The 23,906-nt window shown below is 41.9% G+C and overlaps 1 protein-coding gene across 4 annotated transcripts in view; it reads right to left on the bottom strand.

Annotated features, from left to right (window-relative positions):
• SCAPER (S-phase cyclin A associated protein in the ER) overlaps positions 1-23,906 on the bottom strand; it is a 394,094-nt gene that overhangs the window by 93,643 nt on the left and 276,545 nt on the right. For 3 of the 4 annotated variants that reach the window (XM_040343114.1, XM_040343116.1, XM_040343115.1), the window contains exons 23-25: positions 9,704-9,819; positions 3,262-3,385; positions 2,758-2,928 (exon numbers count right to left, since the gene is read on the bottom strand). In XM_040343114.1, the coding sequence (XP_040199048.1) occupies positions 2,758-2,928; positions 3,262-3,385; positions 9,704-9,819 (411 nt within the window). The remainder of the gene's footprint in view (positions 1-2,757; positions 2,929-3,261; positions 3,386-9,703; positions 9,820-23,906) is intronic. The other variant, XM_040343118.1, reaches the window with a different exon arrangement.

Genomic DNA, 23,906 nt, shown 5'->3' with positions numbered 1-23,906 from the left:
ATAAAAAAATAAATGTATTCATATATATTTTTCTACATATTTTTGGTAACAAAATATAGCAATAGGCATATATTGATTGGTTTGCGCAAAAGTTATTGCATCTACAAACTACGGAATAAATTTATGGACTTTTATTTTTTTCATTTGTTTTTACTAATAATGGCGGCGATCTGTGCTTTTTTGCGGGACTGCAACATTGCGGCGGACAAATCTGACACCAAATGACACTTTTTGGGGACCAGTGACATTATTACATTGATCAGTGCTATAAAAATACACTGATCAATGTAAAAATGACACTGGCAGGGAAAGGGTTAGCACCAGGGGTCGATCAAGGGGTTAAGTGTGTTCTAACTGTAGGGAGGATGGGCTCACTGGGACATGACAGAGATCACTGTTCCCGAGCACTGCGAACAGAAGGTCTCTGACATGTCATTAGGTAGAACGGGGAATCGCCTTGTTTACATAGGTAGTTCCCTGTTCTGCCTCTGTACACAGTGACCCACGGGTACACTCCCATGGCGGGCATGCACATGCCCGCTATCCTCTTTGCACAGACCGATGTACACCTATGGCGGTTTGCACAGGAGAGCCATTCTGCTGCTGTATAATGATGACAGCTGGTCGGCAATAAACGCACCTTACAGGCACATGGAATAGGGTGCTATGGTCAGATGAGACTAAAATTGAATTATTTGGCCTCAACACTAAGCGATATGTCTGGCGGAAATCCAATACAGCTCACCACCCAAATAACACTATTCCTACAGTAAAGTATGAATGTGGTAATATCCTGTTATGGGGTGTTTCTCTGCAGCAGGGACTGGAGCACTTGTCAGGATAGAAGAAAAATGGTAGGGCAAAATACCATCACATTCTTGAGGAAAAGCTACTACCCTCTGTCAGAAAGCTGTCAATGGGAAGATGGTTTACATTCCAACATGACAATTACCCAAAGCACATAGCAAAAATGACTACACAGTGGTTGAAGGGGAAAAATGTGAATGTCCTTGCATGGCTTAGTCAGGGCCCAGACTTAAACCCCATTGAAAATCTGTGGAATGACTTGAAGACTGCAGTCCACAAATGGTCACAATCAAATTTAACTGAACTTGAGCAGTTCTGCAAAGAACAGTGGGCACATATTGCAAAGTCTAGATGTGGAAAGTTAGTAGAGACATATCCCAAAAGACTAAAGGCTGTAATTAAAGCAAAATGTGGTCCAACAAAATACTGACTTAAGGGGGTGATCATTTTTCCAACTCAGGGATTCAGTTTTTTTCTGACATCTTGATATCTTATATGGTTCCTATGAGATTGCGGGTGTCAGCAGGTGAACATCAGCGGAGCGATCCCCGCTGAGCAAGCATCGGTTCACGGGGCGGATCATCACTGATCCGGCCCGTGTGAAAGAGCCCTTAATTACAGACTGCAAAGCAACAAAATGTGATTATTTTAAAGGGGGTGATTCTTTTCTATACCCACATAAACAAATATATATATACACACACTCTAAAATCTACTAGTGTAAGGTCAGAGACACATCGCAGATCACGTCTAACAGATTGGATAATGTTATGCTAAGTACTGTGTTAATTTAGCCATAAAAGCTGCAGAGTGGTAGTCTACTTAGTATCATATTATATAGCGGCCAACACCATCCTGAACATTCACAAAATCTTTGTTCATGCTGGATCTAATTTAATTTTTTTACATTGACAACAATATACATGCCTGCAACACAAAACAGATGTAATAATAATCTACTTCTGTGCCTGCTGACCTCATCCCCACCCACCATTAACAAAAGAGTGTACAAAAATACTAGCTCAATAAAAAAAATAAAGCAAAAAAAAAAAAAAGGACACCCCCATTATTTTCCAGGTCAAATCAAACATTGGTGTTCTTGATATGTGTACAGACTCATCCATGCAAGTGTATGGGCAAGGGTAGGGTGATGGTCATGTCCTCCATGATTTCCCTCCTCGTTGGGTGCCAAGCAAGGGTCACATGAGAGATGTCCCCCGAGGTGGGTTCTTTGGGCTACGCTAGGTGTGTTGAATGGGGTTACCAAGCCTTGCTCTTGGGGTAATACTTCACCAGAAAGAAAGCTCACCAATGCCTGGGACCAGGTGGGAGCCACAGTCATGTGAAGAGTCAAACATTCAGTCTGCCTCCCAACGCAGAGATAAGCCACATGTGTGCAGTACCCAAAGTACAGACATCGTCCTTAAGCTTCTTCAGCCTATATCCTACACACTTGTACTGATGCATGTGTTGAATTCGGAGGGACAAGCCGGGCCTCTACCAACTCCACCAGTCAGCGTACATCTGTTACCTCACTCCAAGTAACAGAATGGGTCCTGCCGAGCACATAGCGCCGACCTCAAGTGTGATCTCACTTAATTCTTCTCTGCATGTACTTGGTGACCAGGCAATAGATCTCCGTAATGTTAGCCCACTCCTGGAGACGGGCAGAGATGGACAGCTAGGGAGGCAGTCAAAGTACCATCGGAGGACTTGTCACCTTACCAGGTACCACGCCAACGACCGATTGTGGTTCTTCCTTGTGATTACTCATGAGAACTACTTCTTGTTCTCTAGTAATATGCCAAAACCTCACATGCACCCCCTGAGTAACTTCAGACCATGATCTGAGCAGTTGAATCAACCTTTACTGTAAACTTGGCACAACATGTTTAACATGCAATAACATCTTTCATCTAACTAAACCTAACTGGGGCTGCCCCAGGTTACCTGCAAAGGTGAAGCCTCTTTGGAAATAGTCCATTCTTGGCAATGCTCAAACAGAGAAGTCCATGTTCTTGGGGTCTTCTGGCGAATCGACGTTCCAGAGTGGACCACAGGTCCCATCAAGTCTCTAGTTGCGTGTTTTCCCCGAAGACCCCCCCCTGCTTTACCAGTCAACTACATTATGAAAAAATCATAAAAATGTCATATCCTTGTAGTCATATTTTTTATTACATTTTGGGGTATAAATCTGGGCCTGTGTAACTTATGTAAAACTTGAGTTGACAAATATTACTGGAAAATATTTTATTTTCAAACATTGACTTTTTTAAAATTTAAACGTATGATGTGATATATATTTTTTCAACTTAATTACCAAATTAAAGCCCTATCTGTCCAAAATATATGTATAATATGCTGGAATAAGCAAACATGAAAAGTGTTGTTTAGTGTGAAAGTTAAGAAATTGTAATAAATTCTGCTCCAATTGGAAGGGTTCTGTTTACATACCGTCAGCTGCTGTATGAGAAGGTCCAGAAGGAATGTGATCTTGCTGCTCATGAGGACATAGGTGCAATTCTCTAGACAATTACTGCATGTTAATATATAGAGATTTACAGCATTGCACAGAGACCTATAGACATAAAAAAATTAATTACATACAGGTATCATACCCGCTCTACTGCATTAAGATATAAACAACAACAACAACAAAAAACTTGGAAATCATTGAGAACTCAAATATATTATCATTAACAGTTGGTAAGATGATGCTGGGCATGCATTATTTTATTCTGACTCCCATGTTCTACTTAGTTTGTTAACCTCCAAATAAATATATAAAATAGATCCTGCTCCTTTAAAGCATGTTATATGGCACGGTGCTTTTCCTGTGTCATTTGGCCACCTGTAACACCTAAACCTGTCTGATCCTGCCAGTTTCTGCCCTCTCCTATGTAAACTGACCACGGTGCATCATGGCTGCTGAGCCCTGATACTGTGGTCAGTTTATGTGCCTCTGTCATCTGTAGCCCTGCTATCTGTCGCCTCTCTGTTTCCTCCTCGCCCTTCCCCTTCCTGCCTGTCAGCTCCTGACAGTGCCACCCTCCCACTCCTGCTGCTCAAATAACTGTAATTTGTATGCACCATCTGCACTGTCTCCTTATGCAGTGTCTCCCTCGGTGTGTGATTTATAAAAAATAAATGCTGTAAATACCTCATGTAAGAGCCGAGACCGCAAACTTTATTGCTTCATTGCTCCTTCATAAGGAGACAGAGGGGATGGTGCATACTTGTTGGAGTGGCGCAACAACCACTTTAATACCCTAAAATGAACACCACTACCACACTGATGTGTTTCATCAATATATTTTAATGTTGTTCAAAAATAGCTCTCTTATGCTCTTTGTATTGTAGTATAAAGCGGTCAATAAAACATAAATGAGTGAAAAAAAAAACGTTACCCGTCAACATTAGACACAAATTAAGATCTTTTAAATAATCTGAAACATTTATTTTTTATATCCCTGTGTTAAAGGTCTGGGGGGAAGATCTGAAATAAGGGGAAGCTCTGATGATTATTTTAACCAATCATGTGCAAGCTAAAATGCTGTTTTTTATGTTCCTTGCATGTCCCCCTTAGATCTACAGCGACTGAACCTCCAAGTGCACTTGTAGTGCAAAGTGGATTTGCCTTTAGTAAATAACCCCCAATATATATTTAATAATAATAATTATTTAATACAAAATAATAATAATAATAATAATAATATGCATGTCAAATAATCTTATACATACTATATATACAGTATCTCACATAAGTGAGTACACCCTTCACATTTTTGAAAATATTTTATTATATCTTTTCATGTGACAATGATGAGACCAAGATAAACTTATGTGTTTCAGAAAGTGTCAAGCTTTTGTGGCAGCAACCAGGTGAGGTGTACAAAGACAAGTGTGTCTTGCCTACAGTCAAGCATGGTGGTGGAAGTGTCATGGTCTGGGGCTGCATGACTGCTGCGGGTACTGGGGAACTACAGTTCATAGAGGGAACCATGAATGCCAACATGTGCTGTGACATACTGAAGCAGAGCATGATCCCCTCCCTTCACAGACTGGGCCGCAGGGCAGTATTCCAACATAATAACGGCCCCAAACATACCTCCAAGATGACCACTGCCTTGCTAAAGAAGCTGAGGGTAAAGGTGATGGACTGGCCAAGCATGTACCCAGACCCAAACACTATTGAGCATCTGTGGGGCATCCTCAAACGGAAGGTGGAGGAGCGCAAGGTCTCTAACATCCACCAGCTCCATGATGTCGTCATGGAGGAGTGGAAGAGGACTCCAGTGAACTAAATGCCCAAGAGGGTTAAGGCACTGCTGGAAAATAATGGTGACCACACAAAATACTGACACTTTGGGCCCAATTTGGACATTTTTACTTAGGGGTGTAATCACTTTTGTTGCCAGTGGTTTAGACATTAATGGCTGTGTGTTGAGTTATTTTGAGGAGACAGCAAATTTACACTGTTATACAAGCTGTACACTCACTACTTTATATTGTAGCAAAGTGTAATTTTGTCACATGAAAAGATATAATAAAATATTTACAAAAATGTGAGGGGTCTACTCACTTTTGTGAGATACTTTAACCACATAACCCCCGGACCATATTGCTGCCCAAAGACCAGAGCACTTTTTGCGATTCGGGACTGCGTCACTTTAACTGACAATTGTGCGGTCGTGCGACGTGGCTCCCAAACAAAATTGGCGTCCTTTTTTTCCCATAAATAGAGCTTTCTTTTGGTGGTATTTGATCACCTCTGCGGTTTTTATTTTTTGCGCTATAAACAAAAATAGAGCGACAATTTTGAAAAAAAATTATATTTTTTACTTTTTGCTATAATAAATATCCCCCAAAAATATATAAAAAAAACGTTTTTTTCCTCAGTTTTACATATTTTTCGTAAAAAAAATCACAATAAGTTTTAATTGATTGGTTTGCGCAAAAGTTATAGCGTTTACAAAATAGGGGGTATTTTTATGGCATTTTTATTAATATTTCTTTTTACTAGTAATGGCGGCGATCAGCGATTTTGTTTCGATACTGCGACATTATGGCGGACACTTCGGACACTTTTGACACATTTTTGGGACCATTGGCATTTTTATAGCGATCCGTGCTATAAAAATGCATTGGATTACTATAAAAATGCCACTGGCAGTGAAGGGGTTAACACTAGGGGGCAAGGAAGGGGTTAAGTATGTTCCCTGGGTGTGTTCTTACTGTGGGGGGGGGGGGGGGGGTGGCCTCACTAGGGGAAATCACTGATCTTCTGTTCATACGTTGTATGAACAGAGGATCAGCATTTCCCCCCCTGACAGGACCGGGAGCTGTGTGTTTATACACACAGCTCCCGGTCCCCGCTCTGTAACGAGCAATCACGGGTGCCCGGCGGCGATCACGCCCGCCGGGCACACGCACGGGACTCAGGGGGGCGCGTGCACGCCTCCAGCAGCGCGCGCGCCCCTAGTATCCTGCGAGAGAGCAGACGTAGAGCTACGGGCTCTCGCGCAGGGGAGCCAACCTGCCACCGTAAAACGACGGCGGCAGGTCGGCAAGTAGTTAAGTAATCACAGCCTTTGCCATGACATTTAAAATTGAGCTCAGGTGCATTCTGTTTCCACTAATCATTCTTGAGATGTTTCTACAGCTTGATTGGAGTCCACCTGTGGTAATTTCAGTTGATTGGACATGATTTGGAAAAGCATACACATGTCTATATAAGGTCCCACAGTTACTGTAAGGGAACTACTAGAACGCCCCTGGCGCAAAAGCGTGCGCATGCGCGCATTCAAGAACAACGGCAGGCTCCCCGGAACACTGGCGCACTTGCGTGTGCGCACGGGACACAGCAGCCTTTCCAGAGCGCTATTGCGCATGCGCAACGGACGGCGTGTACGCGCAGGAGTGCGTCCCTAATCTCTCTTGGTGCCAGTCTGCCTATTTAAAGGGGGCTCTGACTTCCAAACAGTGCTGACAGGTCTTTAGCTGTGCCCTGATTTCCTGACGCCCATTGTGTTCTGCTTGGTTCCCGTTGCTGACTTGGCTTTCCCTGACTCCTCCTCTGGACTCCGATACCTCTCTGATTACAAGGTTCCTGATCCCGGCTATCCGTTGACTCTGCTCCTGCTGATTCCCTGTTACCTTGATGCCTGCCCTTTACCGAACCTGGCTACCCACTTGACCCTGCACCTGCTGATGACTTGGTACCCCGCTGCCCGCCTGTTAACCAACCCGGCTATTCCTCTGACCTCTGCCTCCCGGAAGTTCCAGCAAGCTGCTAACCCAGAACCTGCAAATTGGTTGGAGTTCCCGTTAACTTCGGCTGGTCCCTCGAGCACTACCCGTGCTCTGTGTATGTTGACCTGCCCGTGTCCCCAAGCCTACATCTTTACCTGCAAGTTCTGCAAGCAACACCTACAGGCGCTCGTGTTCCTCCTGACCCTAGCCACCATCTGTCCCACTCTCTGGGGCTTGGGCTGGAGATACAAGAGAGGCCGACCTCATCATGTTTGTAGAGTTTTGAAGAAAATATTGAATTAAAACCATTTTGGAATAAGGAAAAAGTGAAGCACTGTGAATACTTTCCGGATGCACTGTACATGCTGAGTTTAAACTTCTGGTCGCCCTTTTTGTATCCTGTAATGTTAGGCTCCAGGCTGATAGATTAAGCAAAGAGTTCAATAGCCAATGCAAATAAAAGGGGGAGAAGGGGCATCCCTGCCTTGTTCCTCTGCCCAGGGTGAAGAAGTCTGAATTGCAGCCTGGAAGTTTTATTCGGCTACGCGGATGATAATATAGGCCTGTCAGATAATGCACCACTTCGTCCAGAAAATTGTTGCAATTACAAATGTTTAGGCATTCTCATTTTTATTTATTTTGTTTGTATTGGTATGACACAAAAAAAGTGGAGAAACAAAAAGCCACATTTGAAACATTCCACGCTAATCTCCAAAAATGGATTGGTCAAAATTATTGGCAGCCTCAATTTAAAGTTTGGTCGCACACCCTTTGGAAAAAATAACCAAAATCAATTGCTTTGTGTAACCATCAATGAGTTTCTTACACCTCTCTACTGGAATTTCGGACCACTCTTCTTTCGCCAACTGCTCCAGGTCTCTCAGATTGGAAGGGTACACACGGACAGTCCGTCCGTGTGTACGAGGCCTTAGAGAACAAGTCCTCCAGACCAAAATGGACTGAGGGCAATAAGGCTATATAAATGGTAAAGGTGGGTTTGACCAGAGGGACATCCCCTTATGTGGATTGAAGGTTGGACTGAAGGAGAAGCACTGGGGTGGATCCAAATTGGGTAATGAAGGCGTGGCAAATTTGAAGAAATCTAAAGAATTACCGATTAGTAAGCCCAATTTTTTTTTTTTGTCTTTATTTAAGGAATGCAGGTTGTACAAAAAGACAAAAAATCAAACATTTCGATCAACCATATCCAGTAATAGGCAATAAGAATAACTCATCACATAAGTCTATGTACATTAGTGGGGTGGGAAACAAGGTGCCATTACAACGATATAGTAAGACAGGAGACTGTGGTCTAAAGACTCCACAACAGTTATATCCTGCAATTCAACCAAAACAGTAGAGGAAACCTCCTAGCCAGCAAGATACATAGTTGTAATGGACAGGTGCAGACCATTGAGTAAGACCAATAGGGAGAGAAAAGACTATCTGGGGAGTAGAACGAACTTATCCCTATTGATCAGGTACCGAGCTGTTACACTTCAGAAGACTAAACTTAAACATTATACTTCATCTATGTTGTGGCTCTCAGTCCTGGATTAGCAGGAGTGGTACCAAAAGATCACTGCAAACCGGGGGGAATTTTCTCATTTATAGCAAGAAAAAGGAAAGAAAATGAGTGAAGCCCAAATTTCTCCTTAAAGGAATCAAAGGATAGAAGGGAGCCACTAATGCAGATATGCTCCAGTTTTTTTATACCTTTGGCAGCCCAGAACCCTGGGTCTGGGACAGTCAGAAACTCTGATAAATGTGGTTTGAGCCACAAGGGGGTGTCCGGAGATCTAGTGTGAGGGGCCCCACCAATAATTGCCAAGCCCTGATCACCACCTTCATGGGAAGTGTGAGAGGAAAGGGGAACCCGACACCCCTATATAAAGCATTTCTCTGCACCTCGTAGGAACCGAGGTGTGCGGCCTCAAGGACTACAGCAGCATTGGTATCGTCTGAGGCTATCCAGTTATGGGTGCGTGACAGTAGTGCAGCAAAGAAATATTTCTGAAGATGCGGACAGGCTAGACCACCCTCTGTCCAGGTGTTTTTCTTTGTTGTTGTTTGACATGCGTCACCCTTCCATGTAATCCTAGCTGTTAAGGCCAGTTATAGGTTGGGGAAGTTGCCGTTTGTTTGCACCAATGTCCAACAGAACCCTTGTTGAGAGCCCCCTTAAGTTGATGAGTCCTATGTTGGAGATACAGGTGAGTGGTCCCAAGTTCCAGAATGTTGATGGGAAGCCTGTCTGTGATCAGGTTACTTGGACCATTAAGCTCCCATAGATTCCCTCCTCAGCCTGACAGAATGGCATTTGTCATGAGAACTTCCCCAATTCAGAGGGAGAAAGGACTTTCAATAGCTTCTGGGTCCCTGGCCAAGCAGCTGCCCTGCTGCATTCTAATCACAGGAGGTTGACCACTCAGGGCAGGCACCATTCAGAGAATGGCTTCCAATCAGAATATCATTGGTAATAAAGATCCTCTATTATTCAAGTTTCAGAAAATACACATATACTGTACATGTTAAAGATTAGAATATTCAAAGTGATCAAATCTGCAAATGTAATGAATATACAATTATGTTAATAAATCTAGTTTAACCAAGTTTTCTATTACTGAAAGCGCTGAATACATACTTGAAAGGGATGCGGGAAGATGTGCTGGGGTTACACACAGGTGTCGCAATTTGCAAAATCTGTTCTACCACCATCAGCCCGCCACCGGCCCGGAAAGAAATCTGATCAGGAGTATTCTTTAAAAAAAAAAAAAAAAAAATCAATTTAGTCATAACTAGAAAAAAGGTCATTAAAGAAATTAGAATGAAAGGCAACATATGAAGAGGTTCATAAATAAATAACAAACCTATTGTTTACTGTGCACTAGTATTTTAAAACTGAACTCCAGACACAAAGTTTTTATATAAAAATATTCCTCAATAGCCACAAAGGATAAACTGTAAATCCACATTGTGTGCACCAAATGCCTTTGCAATCCCTAATATTACCTTGTAAAAGTAACAGTGACATCATCAGTGTGCAGTACATATTATAGCACCAAGACTCAAAGAAGAATACACGCCTCTCTTGCAATTAGACAATATTTGCTTATCTCGGAGATTAGCTTTAAGCATAATAACAAGTTTTTAGGTTCACAATGCTAATAACTTGTTAGATGGAGGGTCAGAGGTTACATAAAGTCTGACAGTCACTGCTTCCTCCAGTGCCTTGTTACACTCTGTCTTAAAACTCCTGTGTGTTCAAGTTTTTAAATAAAGGAAAACTAACTAAGAGGCAAATAAATCTCTTTTCAAAGTAAATGTTACCTTTACAATCGCTTTAAAGCATTCTATGCATTAAAGTGGATATAAAACCTCATATATACCCAGCGAAGTGAATAGCCTCAGATGATACACAGAGATGAAACAAATCCTCCCACATAAGTTATACATGTATATCTACTGGGCGAGATTCACATAGAGATACGATGGTGTATCTCCTGATACACCGTCGTATCTCTGAGTTGTGCCGGTCGTATCTATGCGACTGATTCATAGAATCAGTTACGCATTGATATGCCTAAGATCCGACAGGTGTAACTGTGTTACACGGTCGGATCTTAGGCTGCAATTCCAGGCCGGCCGCTATGTGGCGTTTCGGTTTATTTACGCAACGATTATGCAAATGAGGAGATACGCCGATTCCGAAACGAACGACCGCCCGGCGTTTTTTTTTACGTCGTTTGCGTCTGGCTTTTTCCGGTGTATAGTTACCCCTGCTTCTATGAGGCGCAGCCAATGTTAAGTATGGCCGTCGTTCCCACGTCAAATTTTGAAATTTTACGTCGTTTGCGTATGTCGATTCACAAAAGCGCTGGACGCAAGTTACGCTCACGCCGAAACCAATGACGTCCTAGCGACGTCATTGGGAGCAATGCATGCCGGGAAAATTCGCGGACGGCGCATGCGCATTCAAATCGGCGCGGGGACGCGCCTGATTTAAATACTACACTCCCCCTAGCCGCGGAATTTGAATTCCGCCAGGGGATTTAAGATACGCCGCCGCAAGTTTTGAGGTAAGTGCTTTGTGAATTAGCATTTGCTTTAAAAAATTGCGGCGGCGGATCTTAAATCACATAGGTTACGCGGATCTAAAGATCCGCTAACCTATGTGAATCTGGCCCACTGTTTTCAACTTGCTATATTCTTTAGAATTCTTACATCGTGTTGGAATTTTCACTTTCTCATTCAGCTGTAGGTGTGTAGTCTTGGCTTATACTGGGGGACAGGTGATTGGAGGAAAGGCACACACCCCCCCTTCCACATAGGTAGAAGAACTGATATACTTTCAGAGCCATGCTGTGACAAGACAAGCTCTTTGCTAATCTATTTATAGCAACCTCCCTCGACACACATTTTCAGCTGCTTTTATCTCCCGTCTTGGAGAACTTATCAGAAGTTATCATGCTGATAAAAGAGAAACAAAACAGCAGAAACACATGGGACTTAGGGCTTTGGAGAGAGATAAGAAAACATTAAAGATATATGTGCCCAAGTCAAATTTCATGAACCGGGTTTAAATCCACTTTAAGGTAAGACAAAATTCTCCCCACGTCTGCTCTCTCTCTTCCTTGTCTTACAGGGAACTTTGAGAGCACCAGGAACCATAACCTATTGCTGCTGTCAGTCAAATCCTGTAAGGATGGCGCAGAGTGCGTGGCCGAGCCATGCTGTATGTGTCTATGGAGCAAGCACAAGGCTCGCTGAGGGGGCACCCGCAGGAAAAAGTAGGGGACAGTGCTGGCGGGTACTGTAAAAGAGGAGGTAAAGGACAGCTCTGTGCAATACCATTGCACAGAGCAGGTAAGTATAACATTTTTTTTTTTGGTTAAAAAAAATTGTGTTTGCCATCACTTTAGACCTTGCAGTGCAAGCGTAGCCCCACTGCAAGGGAGAAGTTTTTGTTTTAATGGAGTTGGGCTTTAAGGGATAGTGGTTAGGGGTCTAGAGGTCGATGAAGAAGCTGAATGCCCTGCATCAACAATTACCAGGAAGGAATACCAATGTACTGCTTGAACGTAAAACAACAAAAGTGATAGGTCAGTAGCAAATGCGCAGCAGATCACCTGGCCTAAGTGAATCATTATTTCCAATGTATAGAAAAAAGAACACCAAACAATGAATCTCATCAGATGTGATTGGTTAAAAATAGATTGAACACCGGCCTCACAGAAGAGCTTAGAAGGATTAGCTAAAATAGGGCAAATTGCCACATTTAGGCTAGACATGGCCTCCTCAATAAACCCAACAGTGACACATCCAGCCTACTAATCTCTAATGTAAACACCAAGTTCATGCTCTGGGTGGGGGGAGCAAAGTGAGCTGAGAGAAAAAGAACTTAGCTCCTTAAATAAAAATTGTTAAGAGGTGGAGTGTTTTTTTTTGCAGAAGAGACAGGCAAATCTATTCTTAAGAAAAAATGACCTTTCCTCTAGCAGTTTTTCATTTTGTGTGCACAGTATGCATTGTGTTAGATGCAGAGAATGGAGCTGGGCACAGTGTAACTCCAGTGCGCATGGGTAAGAGTTAAATCCGTGGACGCCCAATGGATGAAGAAGAGATGGACAGGACCTAGAAGAAGCAGCGGCAAAGTTGCTGGGGAACAGGGAGGTGACTGGATCTGTCAGCATTCTGGGAAGGCGCTCTCATAGGTAAGTGTGCAATACTGTGTACGCTCTTCACAGTGTGTGCAGAGGTCAGCAAAGACTTGTTTTAAACCTGCAGAATTATTGCAAAATGCAGAATTCTTGCAGGCTTGTTTTAAAACTATTACATATATTCAGTGAACTGACTAGTCTCAGGAGATGAAACAAAGTCTCCTACATAAGTTGTACCTGTTTATCTGCACGTTTGCACTACTGTGACCCATTTTCAGCAGAGTCAGTCTAGGCTCCACGTCATCAGGACCATCTAGTCAGGATCTGCCTAGATCCCTGGACCAAAACCATCTCAGGCTCTCAGCGAGCCGCTGAGAGGCTGAGCAGGCCACCCCCTTTACAGCTCAGCGCTCCAGTGAGCAAAGAGGGGGCAGAGGAGAGAGCGGTGACTGACAATCACCAGCTCCCTGCTTGGGGAGCTGTGAGAACCAAGTGATCGGTGGTGTTCGTTAGCTGGGTTCTCAGTGTAGAGGCGCTGGGGACAGATGCAGTATTGGACCTAGGTAGGTATGAATAAAAAATAAAAATAGAAAAAAAACATACTTCTCTTTTAATACTTGGAAGTTTATAGCCTGGCTACAGGTTCACTTTCAAAGTCTAATATGTACAGCGACAAATCCTAAATTCAGGGGCACTGTGGCACTTCAGCCACAGTTTTCAGGGCACTTTGAAAGGAATCTGTCAGAAAGGTACAGTAAAAACATAGATTGCGAGAATAATTCATTCCGGAAACATGCTTGTAATCCAAAGCACTTGTATATCAAAACAAATTTCTCCATAAAAAATAATGGAAACTCAAATGATTAATTCCACAACCATTTATTCATAGGTCCTTCAGTTAATAGCCCAATTATAAAGATTATAGCAATGTGATAGGTTGTGTAACCATTAAATGTCCATCCACAGATGAAAACCTCCACAAGGGGATCAGAAGCAAAATCCAGCAGGAGCTACAGAGTATAAAAGAGAAGAGAGGCGCCTCTAAGGCCGAGTACTCACGATCAAACATGTCCGATGAAACCGGTCCGCGGACCGTTTTCATCGGACATGTCTGCCCGGGGACTTATGTTCGATGGCCGTACACACCATCGAACAGAGGTCCGCGCGTAAACACGCGGGGCGTGTCCGCGGTGTCGCCGCGTCGATGACGCGGTGTCGCCGCGACAATGACGCGGCGACCTGCCTTTAAAAGGCTTCCACGAATGCGTCGAAGTCATTCGACGCATGCGAGGGATGGCGGGCGGCAGGACATGTACGGTAGGTCTGTACAGACGACCGTACATGTCCGGGCGCCCGAAAATGGTCCGCTCAGGCCTACACACGGCCAAACATGTCTGCTGAAACTGGTCCGCGGACCAGTTTCAGCAGACATGTTTGGTCGTGAGTACGTGGCCTGAGTGTAGCAATATGTTGCTAAATGTTGTACCTTCATTAAATGAAACCATATTGCTACACTTAGAGGCGCCTTTCTTCTCTTTTATACTCAGTTGTGACATGACGCTACTTATTTATCAAGATATCACATGTATTAAAAATGTTGCTCGTCTTGCAAAACTCTCAAACCAAGTTACTCTCAAATCCAAGGTTTACTGTAATATAAAGCCTCGTACACACGATCAGTCCATCCGATGAGAACGGTCTGAGGGTTAACCGATGAAGCTGACTGATGGTCCGTCGCGCCTACACACCATCGGTTAAAAAAACGATTGTGTCAGAACGTGGTGACGGAAAAAACAACGACGTTCTAAAAAAAACGAAGTTCAATGCTTCCAAGCATGCATCGACTTGATTCTGAGCATGCGCTGATTTTTAACCGATGGCCTACTAACGATCGTTTTTTCCCTTCGGTTCGGAATCCATCGGTTAAATTTAAAGCAATGAACACATGGAGATCGGAACCACCTTTCGCTGCACTCTGTTGGACCTTATTCAAAAATGAATTCGTAAGGAGTGCGTTCCACCACCGAACCATCGCAACCAGGATAGGCGTCTCCAGCAGCGTGCACTCAGCACAAGCGCGACCCCCTGTGCGCGGAGGAGAGCGGTGATTACACTCCTTTATGCTTTTTTACAGATGTTATTTTGTACGTAGATAGGAAACGGGGTGTTATTACACGGGTTCTTTGTTACATTAAAACGGAATTACACTATATTGGTACTTTTATTTTTTTATGATCCACGAGTTGGAATTAACCTTTGCTGTTTCTGGAGAGATGTTGGAGGTCTGATCAGGAGGAATTCGTTACAAGGCTCTGTTTAACCAGCTATCTGGTGAGTGTGAACCCCAGAGGGGGAGTGTACCTCATTTTTGTGTGGTGAAGATTGGAAGTCGGTGGAGGGTGCACTACCATTCCAACCATTGAAGCACTTCTTTTATTTCTCTGAACTGTGTCTCACTATACCTGCCTGTGGACTTTTCTAAACATCTAGGGCCAGATCTACGAAGCAGTTACGCTGGCGTATCTATTGATACGCCGCATAACTGCTAGGTTGCTCCGGCATATCTTTGTTTTGTATCCACAAAACAAGAAAAGCCTGAAGCTGGGCTAGATCTGACTGGCGTACGTCTTAGTACGCCGTCGGATCTAAGGTGCATATTTACGCTGGCCGCTAGGTGGTGCTTCCGTCGATTTCTGCGTCGAGTATGCAAATTAGCTAGATACGCAAATCCACAAACGTACGTCCGGTGCATTTTTTTACGTCGTTTCCGTAAGGCTTTTTTCGGCATAACGTTACCCCTGCTATATGAGGCGTAGCCAATGTTAAGTATGGACGTCAGGGCCAGCATCGAATTTTCCGTTGTGTACGTCGTTTGCGTAAAACGTTCGCGAATAGGGCTTTGCGTAGAATGAAGTTCACGTCAAACGCATTGGCTTGTTGCGGGTTAATTTGGAGCATGCGCACTGGGATACCCCCACGGACGGCGCATGCGCCGTTCAGAAAATGTTTTTTTTACGCCGGGTCAAGACGTATTAACATAAAACACGCCCCCATCTCATCCATTTGAATTGCGCGCCCTTACGCCGACACAGTTACACTACGCCGCCATAACTTACGGCGCAAATTCTTTGTGGATACGGGAAATACGCTGTAAGTTACGGCGGCATAGTGTATCTGAGATACACTACGCCGGACGTAAAGAAGCGACGATGTACGTGGATCTGGCCCCTACTATCTACACTGGACTTCATCCATCTTAGCGCTGTTTTATCATTTTATAACCAACTTTTGGGCTATATGTTTTGATATTAATTTTTTAAATTTAAAGCAAGTTGGCTTTTTTTTAACCGATGGTTAAATAACCTATGGGGCCCACACACGATCAGTTTTGACCGATGAAAACGGTCCATCAGATCGTTGTCCTCTGGTTAACCTATCATGTGTACGAGGCCTAACAGCTACCATTGCAGGTTTCCAGTCCTTATACTTCCTACACTACTTGTTGAGTCACTGAAAAAGGCATGTGCTGTTGGTGTACCTAACACCTACATGGTTGTTCTGAGACAGTGGCTTACTAGGTAGTGAGCAAAGTATCAGTGTTCCATTTAAAGCACATTCTAGGCCTCCTAATCTCCTATAAGGTGTTGCAAACTTTTAGCACACCAGTTTAGCTTTCAAAAAAAAGAAAATCAAGTGTCTGCAATGGTATAAAAAATAAATCACACTTGAAATTCAGGGTTTGATTTTTATTTTCTGTTTGAAACACACAGGATTTTATTTCCATTTAGAGCTCTTTACACCAGGCAGCTTTAAACACTGAAAGGCAGCCATCTTTACTAAACCCTGGAGAGTACTGCTGTACAGCAAGACTTCAAAGCAAAGTGCTAAGAATAGTGGCTATCCTGACAATGTGTGACTGGATAAAAGCAAATGGAGTTAACATATAAACCACTACAGAGTAATAATAAAGCACACAGACTATTTAAATCCAAGTAAGAAAAAGTGCACCTCTTATACAGAAGTAAATCAGAGGTTCCAGCAAAAGATTTTTTTTCATAGAAAAATGAAATGATCTATAAGAAAAATGATTCTGACCATTATGAGGAATATATTTTTAAGGTTTAAAAAATGATTTACCGTAAGTTAGCAAGCTAAAACTTCTACCTTTTATTTAGCTGATACGGACAATCTATCTATCTATACATTTTGACTAAAGTTAAATTAACCCAGAAAATGTATTGTGCAGATAACAGTTCTATCCGAAAGAAGACATCTTATCTTAGTCGAGGGAACCTTCCCTATGTATTTTTTTTTTATTATTTTTTTAAACCATGTCAAATTTTTTTTATAAATTTTAACAGATGATCATTTTGGCCATTTTACCCAATTCATATAAATATCATATAAAACTGAGAAATACTTAGTAGTGTCAAGGAGAAATTAAAATTCGCACAGGTTTAAATGTTCTAAAAAATATATTCATATTAAGATTAGATGTCTGTACCAGCTTTGCACATCTAGGGAGTGAACTTTTCCCCCCATTCTTCTATGCAAAATAACTCAAGCTCTGTCAGATTGGATGGAGAGCGTCTGTGAACAACAATTTTCAAGTGTTGCCACAGATTCTCAATTGGATTTAGGTCTGAACTTTGACATGCTTTGATCTAAACCATTCCATTGTAGCTCTGGTTGTGTTATGTTTAGGGTCGTTGTCCTGCTGGAAGGTGTACCTCCACCCCAGACTCATGTCTTTTGCAGACTGTGACAGGTTTTCTTCTAAGATTGCCCTGTATGTGGTTCCATTCATCTTCCCATCAACTCTGACCAGCTTTGCTGTCCCTGCTGAAGAAAACCATCCCCACAACATGATGCTGCCACCATGTTTCACGTGGGGATGGTGTGTTCAGGGTGATGTGCAGTGTTAGTTTTCGGCCCCACATAGCGTTTTGCTTTTAGGCCAAAAGTACAATTTTGGTCTCATCTGATCAGAGCACCTTCTTCCACATGTTTGCTGTGTGCCCCACATGGCTTCTCACAAGCTGCAAATGTGACTTCTTATGGTTTTCTTTCAACAATGGCTTTCTTCTTGCCACTCTTCCATAAAGGCCAGATTTGTGGAGTACATAACTAATAGCTGTCCTGTGGACAGATCCTCTGCAGCTCCTCCAGAGGTGCCATTTGTCTCTTGGCTGCTTCTCTGATTAATGCTCTACTTGTCCGGCCTGTCAGTTTAGGTGTACGGCCATGTCTTGATAGGTTTGCAGTTGTGCCAAACTCTTTCCATTTTTGGAAGATGGATTGATCAGTGCTCCGTGAGATGTTCAAAGCTTGGAATATTTTTTTATAACCTAACCCTGCTTTAAACTTCTCCACAACTTTATCCCTGACCTGTCTGGTGTGTTCCTTGGCCTTCATGATGCTTTGTTCCCTAAGGTTCTCTAACAAACCTCTGAGGACTTCACAGAAAAGCTGTATTTATACTGAGATTAAATTACAAACGTGGGCTCTATTTACTAATTAGGTGACTTCTGAAGGCAATTGGTTCCACTAGATTTTAGTTATGGGTATCAGAGTAAAGGGGGCGGAATAAAAAAAATTCAGATATTTATTTGTAAAAAATTTGGAAAACTATTTATCATTTTCCTTCCACTTTACAATTATGTGCGACTTTGTGTTGGTCTATCATATAAAATCCCAATAAAATCCCGTTTCGTTTTTGGATGCAACACGACAAAAAAGATTTTATACTTGCATATTAATTTTGTCAAGCAAAGAAAAACAAACAAAATAAAAAATACATTCAAACATTTTCACCTTGTCAAATGTATAGACTTAAAATCTTTGTGGGTTCCTGACCTGTTTTTGAAGATGTGGCAATGTCATCCTTTTACTTGCTTCACTACTTAATAAGTGACTTTTCACATGTACATGCTTGTCTCAGGTCAATGGCTGAACAAGTAGTGGAGGATGCTAAATATGACAGACCTGGATCATGAAACTTAAAAAACACAAGGCAGCAGTTGTAGATCTAACATTTTTGTTTAATAAGTTCCTTTTGACCTGTGTGAGATTCTTTATATGGAACAAATCTGGACATCATCAGTTGGCACAAATAATATGCGGGGGGTTACTCCCACCCATTTCAGAAATCTCGACCCCACACCTGGGGTCTTTTGCTCAGTGGATGGAATACCGACAACCAACTTTTTTTCCCACCATACCCCAAACAAAGAGTTGTTAACCAGAGACCATGAACCTGTGAAAGCCTTACATTTTAAATGTTTTTATTCCTTCAACCATAAGTTGTGCATGGACATCGGCTAACACAGAGTTACTTCTACAGGCTAAAAGAAAAAAATGCCAAATGTCTGTATAAGTAGCATTTTGTTATGCCCAGTGTGAATGAGGCCTTAGTGTGAATACAGAGACAGTTTATACCAGCGACTGTACAAATTGTATGTATTTGTAATATTTCATCTACTGTTAAAGTGTGATATCATGCTTTATCAGTGCTTCCTCTGTCTTCAACCACCATTTCTTGTAATTAAATTGTATTAAGAATTCGGACTGGCACTTTGTACTGTATTTATTTTTCATTTGTATCCCTTTTTTTGCACACATTTATACTGTTAAGAACGTTTTCAATAAATTCAGATACAAAGTTATTTTTAAAGTAATACTACTAAGATAATAAAATATTTTGTGCCACATAACTGCAATAATTTCAGATTACAGTTTTCAGTTTAAAAGAAATACATGTAAAAAAAATTGGATGAAAAAGCTTAGATGTAGAACGAATTGATTGACTGGTAAGTAAGATGTTTCCACAGAGTCTGTCACCACCTGGCTTAACGTAATTTTTTTTTTTTAATCACAATTTACTGAGCACCAATATATTAAATAAATATTTGTAGCATTCAGACACAAAGTACTGTACTAGTTACATATCAGATTTTATGTAGTTTCTGTAGATCTGTCAATGCAGAACAAAAGACACCAAACTGATTATTTTCCGCTGTGGCTTAAAGTGTTACTTCACCTTTAGAATAAAATTGTAAAGGTAAAATAACAGCAGAACCCCCCGATACTTGCTCTACTTACCTTGGGGGTTGGTGAGCTGCCAGAACCCCCACACCCCAAGATGGATTCTGATTTGGTCAGTGCCGTTTGCCAGCAATTTTTTTATGGTTAAAAAAACTATTTGTTTGCACATGAAGTGATGGTGTTTTATCATGTGTTGTAGTTCACGACATGCGTTATGTATTTGCATGTTTAATTCTGATTTGACATGCGTTGTAGTTTATGACATGGGTTATACACATTTTTTGATTTGGGTTGACAGCTGATGACTCATCAGTTGTTAAGGATGCGGTGGATACATTGTTTTAAACAGAAAGATAAAAAAGACAAAATGCATCAAAAATCGCTTCACAAACACAACACTTGCGTTTTTTGTGCGATTCCTTATTCCTTCATTACACGCAAAACACAGAAAAAAGTCCCCAACCCTTTTCAAAAACTCACCGGCCGCAAAACGCATAGATGCGAATGTGTACTATAGGAAACCAAGTTAAATGGACTGTAGTGCGTTTCTGCACAATGCAAAGCGCACTAAAAAAACTCATAGGTGTGAACCTAGGGTTACTGTGGGAAACAATGCTCAGCAGCATGTAGGTGAAGTCTTAATTGAAGAAAAAATTATTTGGAAATAGAATATGTGGCTAGCAAAAAAAAAAAGTGATCTTTTCTCAATAGAGAAAAGACGTCCATTTGTCTAGGACACAGGCAATAAATGGAAGTGTCCAAATTCAAGTGCTGCACAAACAGTTAGCGCTATATAATGTATACTAAGGGCTCATGCACACAGGACATTTTTACAGCTGCTGTTATGGGCGTCTGACACTTTTTTAACTACGTCTAAACATCCCTGTTAGCCTATGTGTTCATGATGCAGGCGTTTGAAGGCATAAGCATTTAGGGGCAGAAAAAAACACAGCTTGTGCATCCAGGACAGAGGCCGTTGAGCTGTAAAAACAAAAACTCTGCTAAACGCTGTAACAAGTGTTTGGCATTTTTACATTATAGGGAGTGTTTTTGCTGAACAAATGCCCAAAAATGCCCAAAGCATGTTTTTTATGCTGCTTTTTCCTGGCAGCAGCGCTGGCGTTTTTTTAAACATCCTTAGCCAGATTCAGAGAGGTTTACGCCAGCGTATCAGTAGATACGCCGTCGTAACTCTGAATCTGCGCCGTCGTACATTTAAGTGTATTCTCAAATTGAGATACACTTAAATGTAGCTAAGATACGACTGCCTGCGCCGTCGTATCTTAGCTGTCTAGTTTCGCCAGCCGCTAGGGGCGTGAACGCTGATTTACGCCTAGAATGCGTAGAACTGCCCGTCGCAGTAAAGATACGCCGTTTACGTAAGGCGTTTTCAGGCGTAAAGTTATTCCACCAAAAAGCTGGCCTAGCCAATGTTAAGTATGGACGTCGTTCCCGCGTCAAATTTTTAAAATTTTACGTCGTTTGCGTAATTTACGTTCACGTCGAAACAAATAAGTCCTTGCGGCGTACTTTGGAGCAATGCACACTGGGATATGTCCACGGACGGCGCATGCGCCGTTCGTTAAAAACGTCAATCACGTTGGGTCACGATTCATTAAAATAAAACACGCCCCCCTGTTCCTCATTTGAATTAGGCACGCTTAGGCCGGCACATTTACGCTACGCCGCCGTAACTTAGGATGCAAGTGCTTTGTGAATACAGCACTTGCCTCTCTAACTTACGGCGTAACGTAAATACGATACGCTACGCCGGCTGAAACATACGCCGCCCTACGTGAATCCAGCTACCTGTGTGCATGAGGCCGAATAATAATAATACAAAAAAAAATGAAGCATCTGCTGGCTTTTTTTCCCATATTGATTCCCCCCCCCCCCCCCCAAAAAAAATGGCTAATAAAATTCAGTGTATTCTTAATGTTTAATGAGCTATTTGTATGTGTTTTTTTCTGAGTTAAGGGAGGGGGGGTTGCTGGGAGGGGATGGAGGGGGGAGAAGGGACTGGGGGAGGGGAAAGAGAGACACTAGAAAAGGAAATACACAATGCACTAATATATCACATAACACATAGTACATGATTTTGGTTTGATATAGCATTTAGAGAATACAAAAGAAGTTGGGGAGGAAAATACGTTTCCCAAATCACTGTTGGAAATACATGCACAAACACGTACACATATTTTCTTTTTTAAACAGAGGAGGAAAAAAGGTAAAAAATAAAAAAGTATTTTTTTTTCTCCACTTGAATGTAGATACACAGTACATATTACGATTAGCAATAGCATTTTGAGACCACAAAAAGGGAAAATACACAGTCACATACATTTTAATATAGGATTACGGTTGAGTACTGTATGGAGATGGAAATTTATTAGGGTTTTTTTTTTTACCCCTCCTACCCTTCCCTTTTCCCTCCCTCATCACTATCCCTGTCTCGAGCCTCGTACACACAACCGTTTTTCTCGGCAAGAAAGTTGCTGGGAGAGCTTTTTGCCGTGAAAAACGTGCGTGTGTATACTTTCTCATCGAGAAAACTGCCGGGAATCCCGACGAGAAAAATAGAGAACCTGCTCTATTTCCTCATCGGGATTCTTGGCAGAGTGTTGCCGAGAAAACTATACGTCAGTATGCTTACCTGTCCCCAGGTAAACCAGCACATGCTCGATGAGACTTCGACGCATGCGCGGTAGCATACAAGGGTAGTGTATGGTGTAGCAAGATGGCGGCAACGGCATTGAATGTGACGAGCTCCGGCTCGTCATAGTCGATGACATCACCGCGTACTTACCATTAAAAAGAACGGTATCCCGTCAGGAAAATCTATGTTTTTTTTCCTGACGGGATTCCCGGCCGTGTGTACAGGGCTTCATTGGGTATTATTCACCCCCCCTTTTTTATTTTTTTTATTTGTAATGATGAAGGATAAAGAAATAATTGATAATTGGAGAAGAGAAGAAAGGAGGAAAAGAAAATACAAATACATTTTATTTAAAAACATTTTTTTGTTTTTGTGTAATGGTAATGTGTTACAATATTTAAGATTAGTATAATAGTAATTGTACCAAATGTTTATTTCATGTCTAGTTAGTGACGCTGTTAGTCAGTGTGTTTGTGGTTGTTAATGTAAATGTGGGCAATGTGAGTGGCTCGGTGTTGTGCCGGGTCACTTTTCCACTGTATGTCTGGTATAAAATTAATTTAAAAAAAAGAATTTAAAAGAAAAAATTGTATGTGTTTTTTTTTTTAATTCGCCTTTTTTAATTTATTTTTTAAATGTAGAAGCATCAAGATTCGTAACCATCGGTGTTCCATGTTGGGAGTTACTCGGGCTGTCCTGAATGTAAAAGGAAGTACTTGCTTTTGATCTCGGATGTCCTGGAATCCCTTCTGTGTGTGGTATCCCCGTGGACTTGTCTAAACTGCTAAATAGTATTTCGTCTCCAAGCTCGGCAGTATGAGTGACAGCAGACTAATAAGATTAGCGGCTGCCTTCCACTAACACTGCCAGAAGGGGGATAACAGGGAGATGACCTGAATTATACTATGTGGTGAACCCTCCAGTTCTAAACACAAGTTACAATTACCCCGGTTAATGAAAGGAACAACAGCTGTTAATGTGGAGGAGGCTTCCCCAGGGTGAAGGGTCATGACAGCTTTGTACTTGACTTATTGAGAACAGACGGGAATTAGACAATCTAACCTTTCGTCACTAAAAGAACAAGACCACACTGCTACTGGGTGGGGATAAGGCTACCTCCTGCTACTCCAGCATCGGGTGGAATTGAGCTATTCCTAAATGATCTGGGATACTTAATACAATATGTATTCATGCCTTGATAGATTTACATTTTACACAGCTTTTTGCTTACATTTCTGACACATAAACCTTTCTGAATATTGGCAAAATATTCATACCATTTATTTTTGTCTTTCCTAAATATGATTTTACATCTTTTCTACAATATGTGTAACTACAATATCTAATTGTGCCTATTATATCGTATCGATTTACTTAATCAACCCAATTTTTGTAAAGCGGTTGAACTTGTAATTACCAAGAAGCCTACTTAGCCAGACCTAATTACATTTAGCCTGCATTCACACCTGAGCAAAGAATGACCAGAG

This window comes from Rana temporaria, chromosome 3, assembly GCF_905171775.1.
Source record: "Rana temporaria chromosome 3, aRanTem1.1, whole genome shotgun sequence".
Lineage (NCBI taxonomy): Eukaryota > Metazoa > Chordata > Amphibia > Anura > Ranidae > Rana > Rana temporaria.
Note: the sequence above shows the minus strand (reverse complement) of the source record. Positions and strands in the feature narration are given on the sequence as shown.